Source organism: Apostichopus japonicus, chromosome 12, assembly GCF_037975245.1.
Source record: "Apostichopus japonicus isolate 1M-3 chromosome 12, ASM3797524v1, whole genome shotgun sequence".
In the NCBI taxonomy this organism is placed as follows: domain Eukaryota; kingdom Metazoa; phylum Echinodermata; class Holothuroidea; order Aspidochirotida; family Stichopodidae; genus Apostichopus; species Apostichopus japonicus.
The window spans coordinates 20,431,833-20,451,241 of record NC_092572.1 but is presented as its reverse complement, the minus strand read 5'-3'; the positions used below and the strand labels follow the sequence as shown (position 1 = coordinate 20,451,241).

Here is a 19,409-nt window from a genome sequence, read left to right as displayed (position 1 = left end):
ATTGAAATTGCAGAAGTTAAAGTTACTTTCATGTGAAGAACCAGAAAACGAACACATTTCGTGGTTACGATTTCTAAACATATTCATAGTGTGGTAAGCCATACATATTAAATACATAAACTTATGCACACCAAAATGAAGTGGATAATATGATAATCTATTGTGAAAAATCGATAGCCATGATAATATCTTGATATAAATTGGTAAAGCGATATATGGTTTTCCTCATAATGATGGACGAGACATATATGTTCATGAACACATATGGTGATGGAAGCATGACATCCTTTCGACTTTGTTGAATGGAAGTAATACACTGTAACTATTCTTAATGGTGTTGAACCAAAACAAAAACAAACACAAGAACTTACTAAAATCGTAAACAGCATGATTAACTCCTTCCCAATTTTCGCTATACCCATTCAATGTACAGGTCACAGATCCTGGGTTTTCTGTGGGGACTATTTCAGCATTTGTGTAGTAGTCAAATGATCCAGCTCTCTCTGTATTGTTTATTGGGGGTTGCTCGACACCAGCAACATCACCACTAGACCAATCAAATTGCAGGCTGTTAGGATATGCACCAAAAGCGATGCAGGTACAATTAAAAGGATCTGATGTAAGTGAATATGTTGATGCGCAGTCAGTTGAAGAAGATCTTGCACAGGATATCGAAACTGAAATAGGCATTGCTGTGTGAGACAGAACATTGAAAGGGTCATCGGATCATGTACTTTCCTAGTCATATCTGTGGTCATCATAAACTTTGGATACCTCATACTACAATTAATTGATCATAAATTAATGTAAATGAGCATTGTATTGAATAAGACACACTGCTCAGGATGAGAGTATTTCAGGAATGGTTTATTGGTCTGACGATCATATCTGTACTTACCAAATAGACTAAAAACATGAACATTTAAGGCGTGAGAAACTACATGTCTAAACACTACAGAAAGTTTAATTTCCATCAGAAGCTTGTTAATGAATTTACTAAGTCATTGCACATGGTAATACTTGTACAGGTAATTGAATAAATATTTTTACTAGTCTAGGCCAGGGTTTACAAAATTGAATAAGTTTCATTGCATCAACCGTTTTTGGTCATGTTCAGCATAAAGCTTTATTGGCCCGTCTTTGGTGTGTTCTTTGAAGCTGATTAAAGAGATGATATCGAGCCACTTGTTTAATTCTTTTAACTGTTTTAGAAAACAAAGCTAAAAAAGAATCTGAAAAGTTAATAGACTAAGTGATTTCCTGCTATGATTTTAATGAGAACAGTTAAATAAGGGAGCATGTCATAATCACTGCGACGGATTCCGCCCGGTAAAATCTATCCCATTGTTCTTCGTACATATTCTCCATGATCTAGTGCACATAGAGCACCTCACTGCTGGCTCAATGAAATATATATCATCAGGGAGTGAGGACGTCACATGTTACACAAAGGCAGGGTATCACCTGTGATTTCTTGTGAGAGGAGGGAACTGGCATGTGGCACTGGAGGGCATGATAATACTTATTTATGTAGGCTTGATTATGGCAATCTAGTATGATTATGGCAATCGAGCAATTCAACAATAATGGCGATCGAGTAGTCTTGATTATGGCAATTCTCTTCTATTTGGTGTCGCTACATCCTAACTATCGAGATTGCAAAGGATGCCAAATACGGCTGCTCGAATTGTTGATAGGGCGAACAGGTTTACCCCCATCACTCCTATACTAGTAGAACTACACACTGGTTACCAATAAGACTCCGTATTGACTATAGAATCCTCATTCTAGTTTTTCGTGGCGTTAAAACTGGTACTCCAACCTACCTTAACGATATCTTACATCAGCAAGCTAAACGTAGATTTAGATCTTCGGTTCAAAGTTGCGGTTAATGTATCTTTATGATACTGTACTTATATTTCCGTTGTTGCGATCTTTTTCTACCAACGGCTTCCCAAATTCTAATCTTTCATTCCACTACTTTACATTTCATTCTTTGCTTCAGTAACCACAAATTCCTGAGGTCTGATGTACGATTTTCACACATTTGAATTGTACGAAATCGCGTTTCAGTCTTTGGGAGCGATTTTCGTGCAAAATCAACAAATGCCGTAGTCGAAGTATATACACAGGACTACGAGGTGCATTGGCAGCTCTTTGAGGAACATTGCAATCAAACAACTTATGAAAAGTAAGTACTGTTAAATGCAGTGACGTGTACATACGAAAATACACGAATCATCCACAATGCAAAACCACCTGACTATGGTATGGATTATCAAATGCTCTTAAGTTATCAAATTCTAGCCCTATAGAAAGAAGATTTCCAAAACGTTGACCAGCTGCCATTTTATATTATAAGCAATAATGAAGCCCACACTGCGAGTTTTATCGTTCGGCGGTCTTACAATTTTATATGACCTTTATAATCCAGGGTACCAATCAATTTGCGTAATTTGCGTTATAAATTAGAACTTGCCAGGACCTGGTGTATTTAAAAAATATTGCGGTGGGGTATAAATGAGGCGAAGGCAGTATCGGGGGACATAAATTGTGTAGCCAATAATTATTCTTGATGTAAATTTTACTTGTAATTAAATTTATCTTAAAATACATGTAGGCTACTAGTTTGAAAGTACTGCTCCTTCGATAATATTTTTAAGGATTAATACAACAGCCAATTAAAGACAATACATACAAAGTTTCATGAAGTGACAATTTAAGGATGTACAAGATAACGACATAAACAAATTGAGGATGTCAATTCGAGGACGTCAATTTTAGGACTAAGGACGGCGCTTTTCGTAACCAGCATTTTCTACGAACACATAGATCAGCCAAATTTGTGTTTGATGGTCACAATTTGAGGACATCCCCTATACTGACTCAGGAGCTTCCTGGGGTCACTTAGAGTTTATTAACCAATTTTACAATTATAGGACGTCCTCAAATTGACAGTCACACACCAAATGTCCTCAAAGCGAATGTGTGTCCTCGAGTTGATAGCTATGGCACCACACGCGTACATACATCCAACACACGCACCCAAACACACTCATTCGCTTGTATGACACAAAGGTTACGATTATCATCTAAACTAAAAGTTATGAATACCATTGCATTGGTTTATGGTGACTTACGACAGGGGTTCATAAAAGCTGTGAGTAAGTACTAGTCCTTTTATGGGCTGTTCTCGTGTCGTTGAGATATACGGAATCTTTTGTAAATCACCTTCAGGGCTCAAATAAATCAGTTGAAAAATGCAGTATTTGTATTAATTTTCTCTGTAGGTAATCGTTTTACTTTACATGAATTCCGACGTTCACATGCAGGGTATGCGTACCATATAACACTTTCACATGCGCTACGTACAGTACAAGAAGTGTATACCATTCGTTACAGTAGAGTGCATTTCGTGATGATGTATATTAAGTGTATGCTCTCATTAAGGATTGGAGGTGACTTAAGTTTTGTTCTGAGTGGAAGCAATTTGCATGTCATGTTAAACTACAGCATTGTCTCAATAATACACTCTAGAAAAGCTTTGTGTTCCCGACGAAACCTTTAAAGAGAAGTTAACCAAAATATGTAATGACTTTTGATACTCACCCTCTACATCAACATGAATTGGTTCTGGTGTTGCTTGACGTATAAAATTACAACTGTACATTCCAGCATCGTTAACCTCCAGTAAATTGATGAGAAGGCTCACATTGTTAGGATAATTGTTATCTATGGCAAAGTTGTCATACTTGTCTTTGGTCCTACCGGCGAATGTTTTTCTTTTCTCATCACTATCACTGACAAAATAAATAGTAACAGCTTTTGTCTGATCAATCCATGTGAACTGCTCGTTCTCACTCGATGTAGCTGATAAACATGGAAGCGTTACGTTGTCACCAAATAAGTATACAGAACCCTGGCCGTTCACTATAAGTGGACCTGAAAATTGTCAAGAACAAAATATGTATCTCACAACACTTGTTCATTACGCAGCATCATTTGTACAATCCTCGTTACAGCTGATGATGTGTACACCTCTAATGACAAAATTTCTTTTACCTTAAATGCCTGATGAACATGTACTTAAGTATTGATTTTGAAATTGAAAATTGAATTTGGAAAGTACAGTACGTGTGTGACGCAGTTTGGACTACATAGTTCCTATACTTAGTTTATCTTGAACCTTTCCTGCAAGCAAATTAAAGCACCAATAATAGCTGCCCCTAGGTTCCAATTACCTAAGGCATATGAGTATTACTTAGAAACAAAATAACAAAATAAAGAACAGGATGCAGTCATAAATACTTTTGAAATAATTTCACTTGGTATAGAAATAGTGAGTCTACTTATTTGAGTTATATTTCTACTTGGTACAGTGAGTCAAGCTACTGGAAATTTGTGACAATCATCAAATGCGAAGTGACATTCTAATTAATCTTACCTAACAAAAGGAACATGACCATGGACAAAATTAATACAGACTCCATATCTTGCAAAGGATCTTTACCTGTAGAGACAACATGAGTTTTAATTTATTTAGTTTAGGGATACAATTACAATCTATCACCTAAATCTAAAACAAATCTTTTAGGTTACACAGTTCTTCAAACAATAATACTCTAGGAGGACAGGGGTATCCACAATATAAAACTCCAAAACAATGTTGCTCTTGTTCATGTTACAAACTTTATAAACAGAATGCACATAAAAGTTATTGCACAGATGGACACAAATGCTAAAGACTTTTGTTCTAGTATGTACTAGAGCTTCTAACATCAGTAATCATGTCCTGTTTAAAACGAGCCAGCCTGTCAGCTTGTGTTGTGTAGTGATATAGTGGGAAATATGTTCTGTGAAAAAATAATCGGCACTGCCAAAATTGTTAATGCTATTGTCGTTAACTGATTTTAAACTTGATATATAGCTAGTGTTTATAAATAGTAATCAGATACTATCCGAAAAGGAAACCAGTATTTTTTTAACAGTTTTGCAGAACTGAGTCAGAAAGAGCAAGTTAAGTTGTCTCAGAAGTTTTACAGAAAGAAAGGCGTTAAGAAAATGAAAATTTAGGGAATCCCACAATGAAAGTTTCAAGTTTCAATTCTCAATTTCGTGATTTGATGAAGAACATTTATCACAATTTGCATTGTGTCATGACAACGTTTGCTCGCGCCACGCCATTCTGCATTTCATAGACTTAATAATTAACAGATTCATTATAAACGTTTACAATAAATTGAAATATTACTTACAATAGTTGTGAAATTCTTCATGTACTAATGCCAGCCCATTTTTAGTAATCAAATTGGGTGAAATAATTCGTGAAGGTGCCTTTGAAAACATGGTTAAAGTTTATTACTTACACATCACTGTACATTTTTGGCCGTCTTTTCTGTGGTTGTATAGATTAAACTTGAGTTCGAAGAAGAGATTACAATTTTACTCTCAAGTACAACACTACTTCTAATAGCCTAAATTAAGACTTTACGAGTAGATATATTTGAGGTTAGGCCCTTGTGTGCCATACGTACGCGAAGTTAGGAGACACGCCAAGTCTGTATACACCACCATACAACGTACATTACCGAGTATATGTCTAATGTTAAGCTAACTCTATGACGACATGTTGTCAAACAAACTCACAATGCGTCTCACTCTTCTGTATGGCATTGCTCGGCGATGTACCTAAGCAGCGCAGTATCACTTCTGCTATTAAAAGAAGTAAAAAAGTTGGATTGCCTAAGTTCCATCCGGAAACAAGATACATTCACAACTGTCCCTTACTGTTAGGCGTGTATAATACACTGTTTCGTCAAGTAAATTCTCGGTCTGTTACGAAATAACTTTTCTTCCAAAAAAAATAGTTTTACTGCACTTGCCAATTCAATGTCTGTAATGACTTGATAATCATATCTTGATACTGTAAGGAGAAGAGGGCTTATTGAGTATGCCTGCGCTTTTCTGAAAGGTAAAGTACGGAAGCGTAGAATGGACATGCACATTACAAAGTGAACACTGCACTTTCGCGTCCGAGTGAAGCCTGGATTAAACTGTGCGTGCTTGCTTCAACATAGTTTACCGTATATATATATTCTTTACTGTATTTTTCCTTTTTTGTTGCCTCAATAAGTAGAAATGGAAGGGGAATAATCCTTAACCTTTTTGGGCGGCCATAACCATAATAACAAAATATGAAAATAGATTGGTAAAATTGCAACAAACATATAGTTATCATGAGAAAAAAAAGTCTCCATCAAAATTATATTTACTCCACCCCCCCCAAAAAAAATTACTTCATAATAGACATATTTACTAAATCAAAAATATATTTACTAAATCAAAATAAATTTAACAAATCACATCCAAAATAAACTCCCTTCATCACAAATAAGTTTGTCGAATCTAAGTTCATTGCAACAGATAAAATCTACCCCATGCGATATAAACTCATCCCGCATCCCATATGAGCTACCCTCGGATAAAAACCCGTCCAAAATAAATTACTCCCGTCAAAAACAAATTCCTCCCGTCAAAAATAAATTCACCACGGACCTCCAGTTGAATAGACCCCAGAAATGATGCATATTCATACGTTTTTGAAGGGTTAACTTTCTTGATGTGTGACGTAATACATTCCTTTATCCGAAAATATCCGAATTTTGACGAACTTAAGCTGCTTGGGTACGGAATTAATGAACGTTACCTGCGGAATATATTGAGGTATGTACCTTGATTTTAGCTCCGATGTTATCTGTGACATTGCCGTTTTAAGTCACCAATCGTACCAACGAGTGTATTTTCTGGTATAAAACATTTTTTTTTATACAATATACCACGATCGATGTGGAGTCATTTCACAGTTAAATGAGGTTACCATTGGCCTGCTGAAAATGATACCCTAAAACGCGTTGCTGTGTCTTTAATTGTTATTATATCGTATACGCTACTCGATGTGATTAGTGATTAGTCTTCGCAATCGCATTAAAAAAACAAAGCTACGGATTACACATTATTTGTCAGTAGTGTGACGGGGTCCTGTACATATAGTCCAAAACAAGTAATAAGTCGTGAACAGTTTATTCCTCCTCTCTCTTTCCGTTTTCCCTCTTAACTGCCTTTCTCAACTCCAAAACCAATCTAAAGCAAAAATCCATCCAGGTAAAGAATGTCCCTCTATAGTAAGGGTACAAACGCTGAATTAGACTAACAACAAGGGGACATTCTCCAGGCATGACCAAACACAATAGGCACCCGAGGTGCAGGAATTCGGCCATGCAAATACACGTTGTCACCCAATACACATGCGCAGTCACCCAGGACATGCGCAGTCGGCAGGAGAGCACACCCTGCAACACGGATGGAAGAACCATATAAACAACAAGTAATCAACAGACAGGGCAACAGACTGTGACAGTAGTCTAACCTATGTATAGTAACTTGTACTAGTACGTACCATAGCCATTGAAATAGGGAGAATGACATCATGGGACATACTGAAGTCACTCATGCAACTGGTGGCGCTTTGCTTGTACGGCAAGAAAGTACCGGCGCGTAATACAAACACTACGTCTTTGACATTACTAAAGTGATAAAGTTGACATACATCACTCGAACTGGTGATTTCTCGTGCCGCATTTGGGTGCCAAAATCGTGAAAAAATGTGGCAGTGGACTAAAGTTCCACAAGTACTACTAAGGAAGCGATAGTAGAAGCAGTTACAAAGAAATATATTTACTTTAGTAAGGCGTCTGCTCAGCTGATGTATTGATATTCACTGGACCCTGGATATAGTTAGCCTAGGCCCCTAGACCGGCTACGGCTGTTCTTTCGGATGCGCAATAACTAAAGCCTAATGACAAAAATTATCATCACCTCATTTTACTTAAAATTGTATCCCTTACGATAGATGCACATGCCAGTATAACATGAGCTGACGTCCTGCGTTTATCACTAACAGTTCAATACTAGGAAAATAAGCATATTCCCAACACCGTAAATTTGACAAAAGGGCATAAGCAGTATCGGCACAGCCAGTAATCTGAGTTTTGAGGTAGGCTACAGCCTACTTAGCCTAGCCAGGTATGTTCTGGACAGTAGCTTCATAGAATCTTTGCCTAAATTTACTCAACTATGAATTTAAGACCTAATTATACACACTAACCATGTTTCGACAAAGCTTGTAGGAAAAACGACACACTCAGATCACTACTCGTGCTAACATAGCATCCTTAGATGACTGCATCAAACTGTTTGCACTCTCACTTCACAAGGTGGGATCTGTTATCTTGCAAAAATTACTACCCACTTTGCAACATTCACATTAAAATGAAAACTGCATGCACAGACTAATATGAAAGTCTTACACAAAATTAGGTGTGTATGGGAAGGGGGGAGGGGGGCAGTTGCTTTTATTGGCACTTTCCAGGGACAACTATAAATCTATCTGAGTGGTGCACTAAAATAATACAAGCAAGAAATATATTTGCCATGATCCTCTCAGATACCGGAACTGACACTTTACATACATTCAAATTTGCTCGAGTCATTTGTAAAAGTTCTAAAAGTTTGTTCGTAAGTCAGTAATATAGTACTTACCACTCTGTTGCCATAACATGTCTCTGTTATGAAAAGTAAACCAACTCTTTCGAGAAAAAAAGGGTAAACTAAAAATTCAATTTCAAAGTCGAATGCACAATGTATGTATAAAGACCACGATCTGGATTTTTGACGTACAACGCAAAGCGCCCTCACTGCTTTCAAGACTTCAGGGATTAAACACATGGCGATACGCTGTGTCAGCATTCTACCGAGTTTCTATGGTACATACACAATACTGTCATACAGCCAACAGGATCGGGGTGCATAAGCTCAGGGTAAATAATGAATATGATTTGGAGTAGGCCCTAGGAGTGAGTGGGCCTACATAGTGTGTTGGTAAGATACTAGGCCTTTAGGGTGAATATTAGGGTACCAGATTAGAGTTAGGGACACACTTCCTCATAACCTATTTCTATCTCAAAATCAAATCTGTCAACTCACAACCTCCTTGCTTGTTTATTAGGTAGGTGTGTCTGATTCTAAATGCGCCGTGCTTAGTTAAAAGTCCCTGATTTTAAATGCTCCTTAACTAGTTAGTTGTCCCTAATTATAACTTAGAGCCATGTTTAGATCTAAAACTTTAGCAGTTGTATGATGTTTCAAACTGTTGATAGGCCTACAGGCTATAGGCTAACTTATGCTTTTATTACTACGCCATACCATTTCACACCTGATTTTCTAATCTAAGTAGGCCTAGGAGTAGGAATATGATTGAGTAAAATTAGGCCAGCCAGTAACCTCCAGAAGTATGTAGAAGTTAAATAGACTAGGAATAGGATATATGCCTACATAGCCTGAGACTGAATCAGTACTTTGTTGATGCCACAGCCTAACCTATTTAAAGTTAGTTACAGGCCAATTAGTATTAGGATGATACTTGTTGTTTAAATTTGATGTAGTCTAGTCCAAGCCTATTAAGCCTCATTTTATATTTTACTTTGTTATAATCTTAGCTCTTTACTGTTTTAGTTGCGTGTGAGTGAAAATGTATCAACCTATGTTGTTGTTAATAAGCTTTTTATTTCATTGATGATATTTTATCAAAAGGTCCTTCTAAAAATTATGAGTGTGGGTCAGATGTTCAGGACTTGGAATCTGATGGTGAAAATGGGTCTTCATAATGTGCACAATGGAGAACATATATTACTTGCATACTTATATAAAGTTTTACTTATTTTCCTTTCCACAGTATGAGCGGAAGCAAAGAGTGTACTTGTTTGATCGAAGTGCACAGGTGGTGCATGAGAACCGTAATAGGTTGCCTCCATACTTACATCACATAACAACCTCTTCCAACGTTTTTTGATCAAACATAAGCAGTAAGCACCATTTCTGTGACCCGGTTACGTTTTATATCTGAAATTTTAGCACAATTTGATTTCATATTGACCACCATTGTCAAGCACTCTGACTGATTGTTGATTTCTTTATGAATTCTAACTTTAAAATGATTAATCCTGTATGGGGGCAGCGCTGCGTTTATCATAAAAGGCTGAACAGGTTTATACTTACTGGTGATTATTTTCAGCCTCTACCAATTGTCATTGCTGATTTTTGACTCCATCATAATGTTCACCACTAATTTCAAATTGACAGAATTATATATTTTTGTACAGTTTCATATTTCTGTGTTTGTATACATGTACTAAATACTGTAACTTTCACCAGCATGTCAGCTTTGTGTGCTTCTTGTACAAGCTTCTCACTGTTTGCCTTGTAATTGGCCATGTCAATGAAAATATATTCCAGTATCAAGTCTTTCACGTCAACACTTGCCTTATTTACAGTCACAGGCTGAATTCATTGTAACAAATTTTGTTTGTGAGAGTGTGTTGTTTCGTTGATGTGACATTGTTGTACTGTTTGTTAGTGATTTGTCTTTTCTCACATTTCTCACAAAGTACAATTTTACTGTCTGTCACATGTTTCTGTCCAATTTTGTGGTATTAAAAAGCTACCACTGTAGGGATCCTGCAAATGCTTTACTCTTTGTCTACTTGATTACTGCACCTTATAAAATTTCGGAGACCAAAACGTGCTTCATTGGTAAAGAGAATTTGTTCTAGTGTTCCCATTTTTCTCTTTTGAAGCAATTAAAACTATCAGCTTTTGCTCTTTTGCTAATAACCTCGGATAAGAAATAATAAAGTTTGTGTTGTATTTTGCAAAATTTCTTAGGAATATTGAAGGACGTCATGCTTATGAATTTGATAAACCACATCATCGGGTAAACAGTTTGTTTTATAGAGTAATGAAGAAGATTACTTTTGTCAGAACTAAAAGATTCCTAGTGTTTTTCAACTTTGGTAAACATATGTCAATTTTCATATTCTTGCAAGTCCTCCTGTAAGTAGAACTGTAGAATTATGTTTGTATTCATTGTATCACTTGATTCTATGTTTTCTACCTAGAGCAGCCATACTACTTTTATCAGTGTCAAAGTGGTCACAGTAATGTGCTGGTTTTCTTGCACAAGTATGTTAGCTTTAGTTCTCTCTTTGTCATGACTAACAGTTGAACAGCTATAAATGTTTGTCAGTGTCAATATGATTACAGAAAATATATGCTTTCTTTCATTTTTATTATTAACCAAACAAGTCAACTCCATACATTTATCACATTGTATCCTCTTTTGTTGTCATAACAATCAGTACAATTATAATCCTTTCACATCACATAGATTATCATTCTTATCATTAGTTGTACATTTATATTACCTTGATTTTGTTTATTTATTGTTTTTTTCTGAAGTGTGCTTTTTGTACTGATGCATTGTTTAGCTTGACAGAGGTGTTGAACATTATGGCTATTATTTATCAAATTTTACATTTTATAATACTGCTGAAGAAGTCCGCTATTTTCTATGTTTACTTATCATATACTTTTATGTATATATATATTATATATATATATATTACCTTGAGTTTGTTTATTTATTGTTTTTTTCTGAAGTGTGCTTTTTGTACTGATGCATTGTTTAGCTTGACAGAGGTGTTGAACATTATGGCTATTATTTATCAAATTTTACATTTTATAATACTGCTGAAGAAGTCCGCTATTTTCTATGTTTACTTATCATATACTTTCATACCACAAGCTGCCAACCGTTATTTCAAAAAATTTCAAATTCCCTACACAAGTTTTAAGATCATGATAGTTAACATATTATTGTTACTATTGTTACTATATATTGCCAATTTGGTCACAAATCTATTCTAACCTGCCTATATAGATGTCTACCTCAATACATAGTCAAAATGATACAGGTTAATCAACTTTATGTCCTTCTTCACTAAACGCTATTTTCCAACTTTTAAGCATGCTTTGGTTTTCATAGCAATTGCACCAGAGATGGTGTGCCTTTCATTTAAAAATTGTGCTAGTTATGATCTTTCTGTTAAAGTTAAAATTTCTGTTGTAAGTTCAGATTTTGACACAGCAGCATTGTAGGTGTCTGGATGTTCGTGATATGTATACTTATGTATTTATAAAAGAAACGTTTGCGCACACATCTCGCCTTGTGATGCTTAAGCCCATGGGTTATTGTTCTGCTTCTTGTTGATGCTGGATTATAACACTACCGTTTCTTGACATATTCAGAATTGCTGCAATGGAGTGGTAATGGCTGGAGTCACTAATTAGACATGGTAATATCCTCATGCGAAGTGAGAGAGCTTTATTTTCGTTACCAGTTGGGACTTTAGTATTGACAAAGAACACATAACTGCTCGTCATTATTACATTTCGGTAGCAATGTGTGGTTCATATGCTGCAGTGAACACCCTCACATTTACTAGGAACCCAGTTCAAAATTCAACAGCACCCATGTACATTGACCTATTCAGAATTGCTGCATGGCAGTTGTAATGATGGGAGTCTGACAACTTAAGTGAGGAACCTGTAATGTATTATTTTTTTAGGCAGCATTACTTCTTAATCTTATCAGCATGTGTGTAGTTATTGCTGGCGTGTAACCTTGCACATGCTTGAGATTTGTTCAAAACAACAGTAGCCAGTATCTTTTTGCCAATTCAGAATTGCTGTTTTGTAGTGGCAATGAGCGAGAACTTTGGTGACTGGTTTATTGTAAAAGTTGTGGATATGGGAAAAAAATCTTACCTCCATGTTTCTTTGTTTTGATATAACCTTTCCATGTACTTCTCCTTGTTTGTATTAATATCATTTTTATCTTGCCATTAACATACTCAATCAACGATATTGAACAAAAAAGTTGAAAAGGAATTCAAACTTGTGTTTTTCTTTGATTGGTGTGAGCCATTGTCAGCCTATGATAAATAGATAGGCAACCAGGTGTTTAACAAATGAAATGCTCCCCATGGTGGATGGGAAGGGGTGGGGGAGTTGATATGCTAGTATACTATAGAATAATAACTGCAGCATTCCGATGAAATAAACCCATTTAGGCCATTGCCTGCTGACCTTGCGTAGGCTGTTGTTTACATGAACCTCACCGACGCTCATCTACCCTACTTGAAGTTGATGTGATTTGAAATTGCATGTTACATTCTATTTACTCAAACCTACCTTCATCTGGAGAAATGCGATGATCTAAAACGATTATATATATTGTCTACACATGTGATCAATCCACGAGAGACAATGTTCAGCTGAACTACTGTGCTAACTTCAAGTCGAAATTCAATATGGCCGCCAGCCAAGCTAACGCACCTTATAATCTGCTTATTTACGAACTGTAAATAGTCGTCTAAAGATGTTTGCCGTTCTGAAGGCGACAACATACAAAGGGTATTTCCCCTAACGTAATATTCGGGTCGAATTTTTCTTCAGGCTTAATCGTTTTTGAGGAACGATTTTTAAGCATCATCCGGCAAGAATTGGTAACGTATTTTCTGGGCTAACTCCACCGTCAATGTTTACGAAATTTTAACATATGATTCCACATATGTATTAAATGTGTCGCGCATGTGTCTTTTTTTGGAGCACTATGAATCATATTGGCAATATATAGCAATTGGGAAAATCTATGTGCAGCCTATGAGACAGCTGTAATTCAAACGTAACACTCGGTAAAAAAGGTCACGGGATCAGATCTCCTGCTGTATTCGGAGGCACCCGATGAGTATGAATTGAGTCAGCTTAGTAGCGGGAGAAATGAGGACTATGAAATATTAGCACAGGCCAATGCCTATGCCTCAGCTTTAAAGCTACCATCCTTATTGGCGATTCAAAATGAATGCACGTACTATGACGTAGTAAGTGGAGTATCATCGAGTAGAACCATGCATGTATCACCTCACAGCATTCCAATGGTCTTAATCCTATGCTAGGCTTAAGACTAAGTCAGAAAGTCACTTATAAACAAAAGAGATATAAATCACAGTATAATGTCTTATATGTACACTGGACTAGGGGCTCCGATAAATTGGGTTTACCTTTCGAAGGGCCAAATAAAGCGAACAGCTAGAGCATGTAACATTGTTGAAAACAAGAAAATGAGCATTAGGGTTAAAAAGAATTTACGATTTATGTCCAGGGCCTCTCTCGCCCACCCCCACCACACTCTAGTCGATAACCACTTGTATTACAATTAGTTACCCCATGGTTATATGCTACAGATGTGTAAATATCAGCAATGTTAACATAGATTGAAGTCTGAGTGTTTATCATGGAACCACAGTTTTATATGCAAAAAGTTGGGCCTATAAGTTAAACGTTTCCATGACGGATTCAGGGACCAATGTTTAATGATTATATCAGGACACAAATAACATGCTAAATGTAGCATATAGCGTTATATTGTCAACAATGAAGTAACTTAACATTCGATCAGTCCAGATGTCTGAAGTTGTCTCCGTGAAAGTTTTGCAGAAGATCCACATTATCAGATGGTGTGAACTAGAACGTTTTTTTTTATTCAATACTGTTTTTGAACATCTTAAACAGCAATAAATTTCTACGAACTTCAGTTCAGTTAAAGTTATTAGCTCATATGTGCACCAACATAATTACAGGGTGTTTGGTATACAGCAAGTACCAATGATGAAATTGCTTTCGTTGCACTCTGGTACAAAGTCATTGAAAGTAGTTCAGATTCTTTCTGAGTCGTATATGAGACGAATCCACACTATTTTCTTGTGCGGGTGAATGGTATACGAATTATAAGTTTAGATGCCGTGTTTGGCTTAAAGAGAAAGCAGGAGATTCCACAATCCTTCCAAAGATCTTCATACATCATGCAAAAGTGAATACTTTTCTTGCAGGGTAAAAATAAGATTCAATAGTTGGTTACCTAATTTGTACTTGACTAGCAAAGTATATGTACCCTAGAATCGTTTTCTAAATTGGTGAATGATTCTGTTCGTTAGTTGACCATATGTTGTAACCTTTTTAAGTTTGTGAATATTCCATGGATACCATCATGTCTAACATTGCTACACTTTACAAGTAGTGACTTCTAGCTATTCCCCTTTGCTTTTATATAGAAAGGAGACACAGACCCCAAAACAAACAAAGGAACAGAACGTACCCTTTACTGAAGCAAAGTTTATCACCAAATCAGTTTTTCAAGTACGTTATATTTTCATGCATGATACATTTGCAATACAACTTACATTTTTTCATTTCTTGGTTGTCATTTCATTAATAGAACTGCAGTACGTTTCAAGCAGGGAACGTCGTACATACTAAGTCTACTTTGGCATGAATTATGATGCTGTTAAGTGCCACCTTACTACTGTAGATAGTGACCTTAATTGCTGACTTTTATTTATATAAAGATCTTATGCAAAATATAGTGCACTGATAAACAATGGACACCTCACAATTTTACAATTTGGAGAAAAGAGAACATTTGAGATATATTGTGTTGAATGCAGCACTTAAGATATATTAAACTTGATAATGCACTGTGTTAACATTGAGTAGAACACTGATACATAATCATTTTTCAAACTAAATTAAGATAATTTGTCGTAGCTTCATCTGTCATCAGTTTGTTTACAAATATTATTAAAAGCAAATATTGATCCCCCATGCTCAAACTTTAGCAAGCAATTTGCTGCTACCTTCAGAAAAGTACGTTTTTTGTGTGTTTCAATTTAGTACCTTATAGAATGATGGAATTTGTAGTATATGCCCATGACCTTTAAAGATATATTAAGGAAGTAAATAACGTTCAGGAATTTCAAAGAGACCAGATTCTATTAATCTAAACGAGTATATTTCGTCATACCAACGTAAGTAGTAAGCGTAATAACGTCCCACACAGTAGACGGGTATCATTTTGCTTTTAAAGTTAGCAAATGCTGAAGCTAACATATTGACTCTCTAAACGTGAGCTAGTCATGACACCAGTTCAGTGTCAACAATATAAATATTCTACATTGAAAAACAAGCGAGTAAACGGTTTCATCATAGAATCCTTATATGACAGCTCCTAGACACGACCTTGAAACTAGGATATTTCCCAAACAAAGTAAGGTTTTTCTTAGCTGTTTGAAGGATAAAAAATAATAATAACAATAATCAACAACTGCATTTTAGACGCTTAAGCGACCACAAATGTGGAAGAAACCGCAAAGGCTTATGGATTACAACTTTTACGGCAGGTGGCTTCCAATTCAATATTTTAACTCAAATTTGGAATCTTTTCAAGTAAGAATGTCATTTCAGATTGGTAAACCATAGATTGCTCTTTGATGAAAACCCATCTTACTATGACCCGGCCGGAAATCGAACCCTGAACCTCCCAATTGCTGAGCCTCATTTCTTCAAGTGCCACCGTTTTTATCTACTCGGTCAAAGCAATGTTATTAATGTTTCTTTGGCTATAGTCCGGTTTTCAAGATATTCATGTATGACACAAGAAGAACAGCAACATTATTTGTACTTTGAAAAATTGTAAAATATTGCAAAGAAGTGGTTTTAACTGTTCATTATTAACTGTTCTGGCCGTTAACTATACAACCTGAACTGATAACAGTGTTTTTTATAATGGTTTACAAATTAAATTACATTAAATGTATGCCTAATGGTTTTAATGTTATTGCTGACAGTTTACAATGTGTTTATACACTTTCGCAATACATACCTACTAATACTAAAACTACTGATACTACTAAGAAAGTAACAACAATATATACAAATTTCCCCCAGAAATCATTAATTAAAAATTTAAAAAGAATGATATCGTTATATCATAGATCGATACTTTGATCAATTATACCCTTTTCAATATTATGATAACTGAGCATAAGCAAAGTAACCTTGGACATGTATTTAACAAGATAGCCGGAAAAGGGTTGAAATTAAAGGTCAGTTTAATTATTGACATTAAAAGGGATTTTACGTAGACAAATTTATTCACTCGAAGAGTAAGGAGATCTCTAGAGAAAGTCCTCGCCATATTCCAGAAACGTGGCACTGGAAATGTTATGTACATATCGATAGGCATGGTGTTGTTTGTATTACTTAACCTGATCAGTTACTCTGACAACCGTACGGAAATGCCTTCCTTTTAAAACCGCCTTCGAAAGGCACCGTTTTATTGGGTTCGTACTATACCTACAGCCCATGCAAGAATAGACACCCACACTCTCCCGGATCCATACCTCTATACTTCAATTGAGAACGGAACGATTCGAGACATGGCGTTGTCACTCGTAGATCTCCTAAGCTGGTCGTTATGGCTAGACTAGTGAAAATACTTTTACAACAAAAACAACAGTGTGTTAGAGTTTTCCTCTAAGATAGGAATACTAGTAATTTCAAACAAGTAAGACAAGCTTGTTAAATTAGCAATTAAATTTTAACAAACGAAAACTATAATAAATGAAATCGTAATTACTATTAAATAAATTTAAAAAAGAACGTGTCATGATGGCAAAATAAAATCCTGAACGTGAACAACTGTCTTAAGGGTTATATATCAAGTTTTTATCAAATTATAGGCAGTCGCCATGAGGCAATTCTATTTCAGTGGTTTAATGATTCAACATGCTCACTTAGTAATACATTGTATCATAAGATATTAACAATCATGTATCAATTAACATTAAAAACGGAAGAATCTATTAACGAAAACGAAAGGTTCATCTCTTTCTTTGGCTAACATATTGTACATCTAACAATTCATAACAGTTTCGTTGCTTACTATTGATACCATACTACACGAGACAACATTCATTTCAAAATGTACATGTACGAATATTTTCAGTTGTTAAAGAAAATATATAATTCAATACATGTGATGAACAGGATACAATTATTTACACAAAATATGATGCGGGGATAAAATATAACAGTCGACAAAGCTTCTCTAAGTAAAGATTGTCAAAACTCGTAATAAATCAATCCATGATGATTTTAATTGTACTTGCGATCAATCGTTCCTTATTATTGGTATACATTTACACCAAATGCGATAATTGAAGAGATCTGAAATAGAAATATACAAAATGCAAAACAAAACAGTGTTAAATCTTGACTAAGTGAAATGTTTGGTTCTATGTTAGAGATAAAGGTAGAAGTTATTTTAAACTATCAATACGTGCCAAAAATATATATTTAACACTAACATTATTCACGGAAATATGAACGCCTACATTTAATAAGTATACTGTAACTATAGAAGGCAGCAACTCATCACATAAGAAAGCATAATTAGATACCCAACATATGAAATCTATACACAACTACATGGAATTTACATTAAAAATTAAAGCTGCAGTGGGTTAGGATTGCTCAGACTATCTAGCAGCCCTACATACACGACCGTTCACGAAAAGAAAACGTAAAGAAAGAGAGTTCAATGCCGGGATCGTTAATTTGACAGTAAACAGGTTGATGTAAATCAATTACTTAATACCGGTAGGTATCATTCTTTGGATGTGACCCAAGTGCGTTGACACCGAGTTTAGGGTTACTGCAAGGCATGAAAGGCATCCCAAGATCCATTTAATCTCAACTACGTCATCAGTCAGCTGCAGGTCAGTTGCAACACACCTTAAATTCAGAATTTGAAACGTTGCAAGATGTTTTGTTAAAATTTATTTACTTGTTTGAGAAAAACAAATGTTTATCTTAAAGTAACACTTTTTAAGCTCCCATCAACTAATATGCTCTTTCCATCTATTTCAAAAGAGTGAAGATCCTTGCAAATCAGGAAAAAAACCAGAGCAAGCATTAAGTTGATAAGACACACGAAATAAACCACTGCTTACTAACAAGACTGGCTTTCCCTTTTCGGGGTGGGGCGAGAGGAGGAGCGGGGCGGGGTCGACCAGCTATAAATTAAGAGGCCTCAACTACCCATGAGGCAACTACGGTACATGCTTTGTGTTAACATTTTAATCCAAATTCACAGTTAAGTCACACTGGATACATTGTAAAGATTATAAAAGTGTATAGCATAGTTTACAAGATTTTATGTGTGGTTTTGAAGGAGGGGCTACACTAGCCCCACATATTTTCTCGTGGCATCATGGTCAAAACACAACTTATTTCCCAACCTCCTTTAAAATATTGTACCTCACTGAGTCAATAATATAATGTATTCTAATCATCTGCATCTGGTAATATTTTGAAGGGTAAGAACGGCCAGAAAACATTGCATTGGATTTTTTTTAATGCTAAAATTTTCAGTAACAGGTTTTTAATCATTCGGCATAAATAAATAATAAAAAAAAACACTTTTCTTAATCTATCATTGATTAATTAAGTGATATTGCACATACTTGTGTCTGTTTGAATTAATAGAATATTAGCTAAGAGAAAAGTAAGATTGGAAACCTTGCGACTACCACAATGTAAACTTAATCGTTGTTCTG

The 19,409-nt window shown here is 35.6% G+C and overlaps 2 protein-coding genes across 3 annotated transcripts in view; both read right to left on the bottom strand.

The window, feature by feature from the left end:
• LOC139978022 (uncharacterized) overlaps positions 1-19,409 on the bottom strand; it is a 134,241-nt gene that overhangs the window by 12,566 nt on the left and 102,266 nt on the right. For both annotated transcript variants that reach the window (XM_071987934.1, XM_071987935.1), the window contains exons 2-4: positions 4,445-4,510; positions 3,610-3,942; positions 372-692 (exon numbers count right to left, since the gene is read on the bottom strand). In XM_071987934.1, coding sequence (XP_071844035.1) covers positions 372-692; positions 3,610-3,942; positions 4,445-4,490 — 700 coding nt within the window. In that variant the 5' untranslated portion in view covers positions 4,491-4,510. The remainder of the gene's footprint in view (positions 1-371; positions 693-3,609; positions 3,943-4,444; positions 4,511-19,409) is intronic.
• LOC139977379 (uncharacterized) overlaps positions 15,109-19,409 on the bottom strand; it is a 39,971-nt gene continuing 35,670 nt past the window's right edge. Inside the window, exon 7 of the mRNA XM_071986680.1 lies at positions 15,109-18,585. Coding sequence (XP_071842781.1) covers positions 18,571-18,585 — 15 coding nt within the window. The 3' untranslated portion in view covers positions 15,109-18,570. The remainder of the gene's footprint in view (positions 18,586-19,409) is intronic.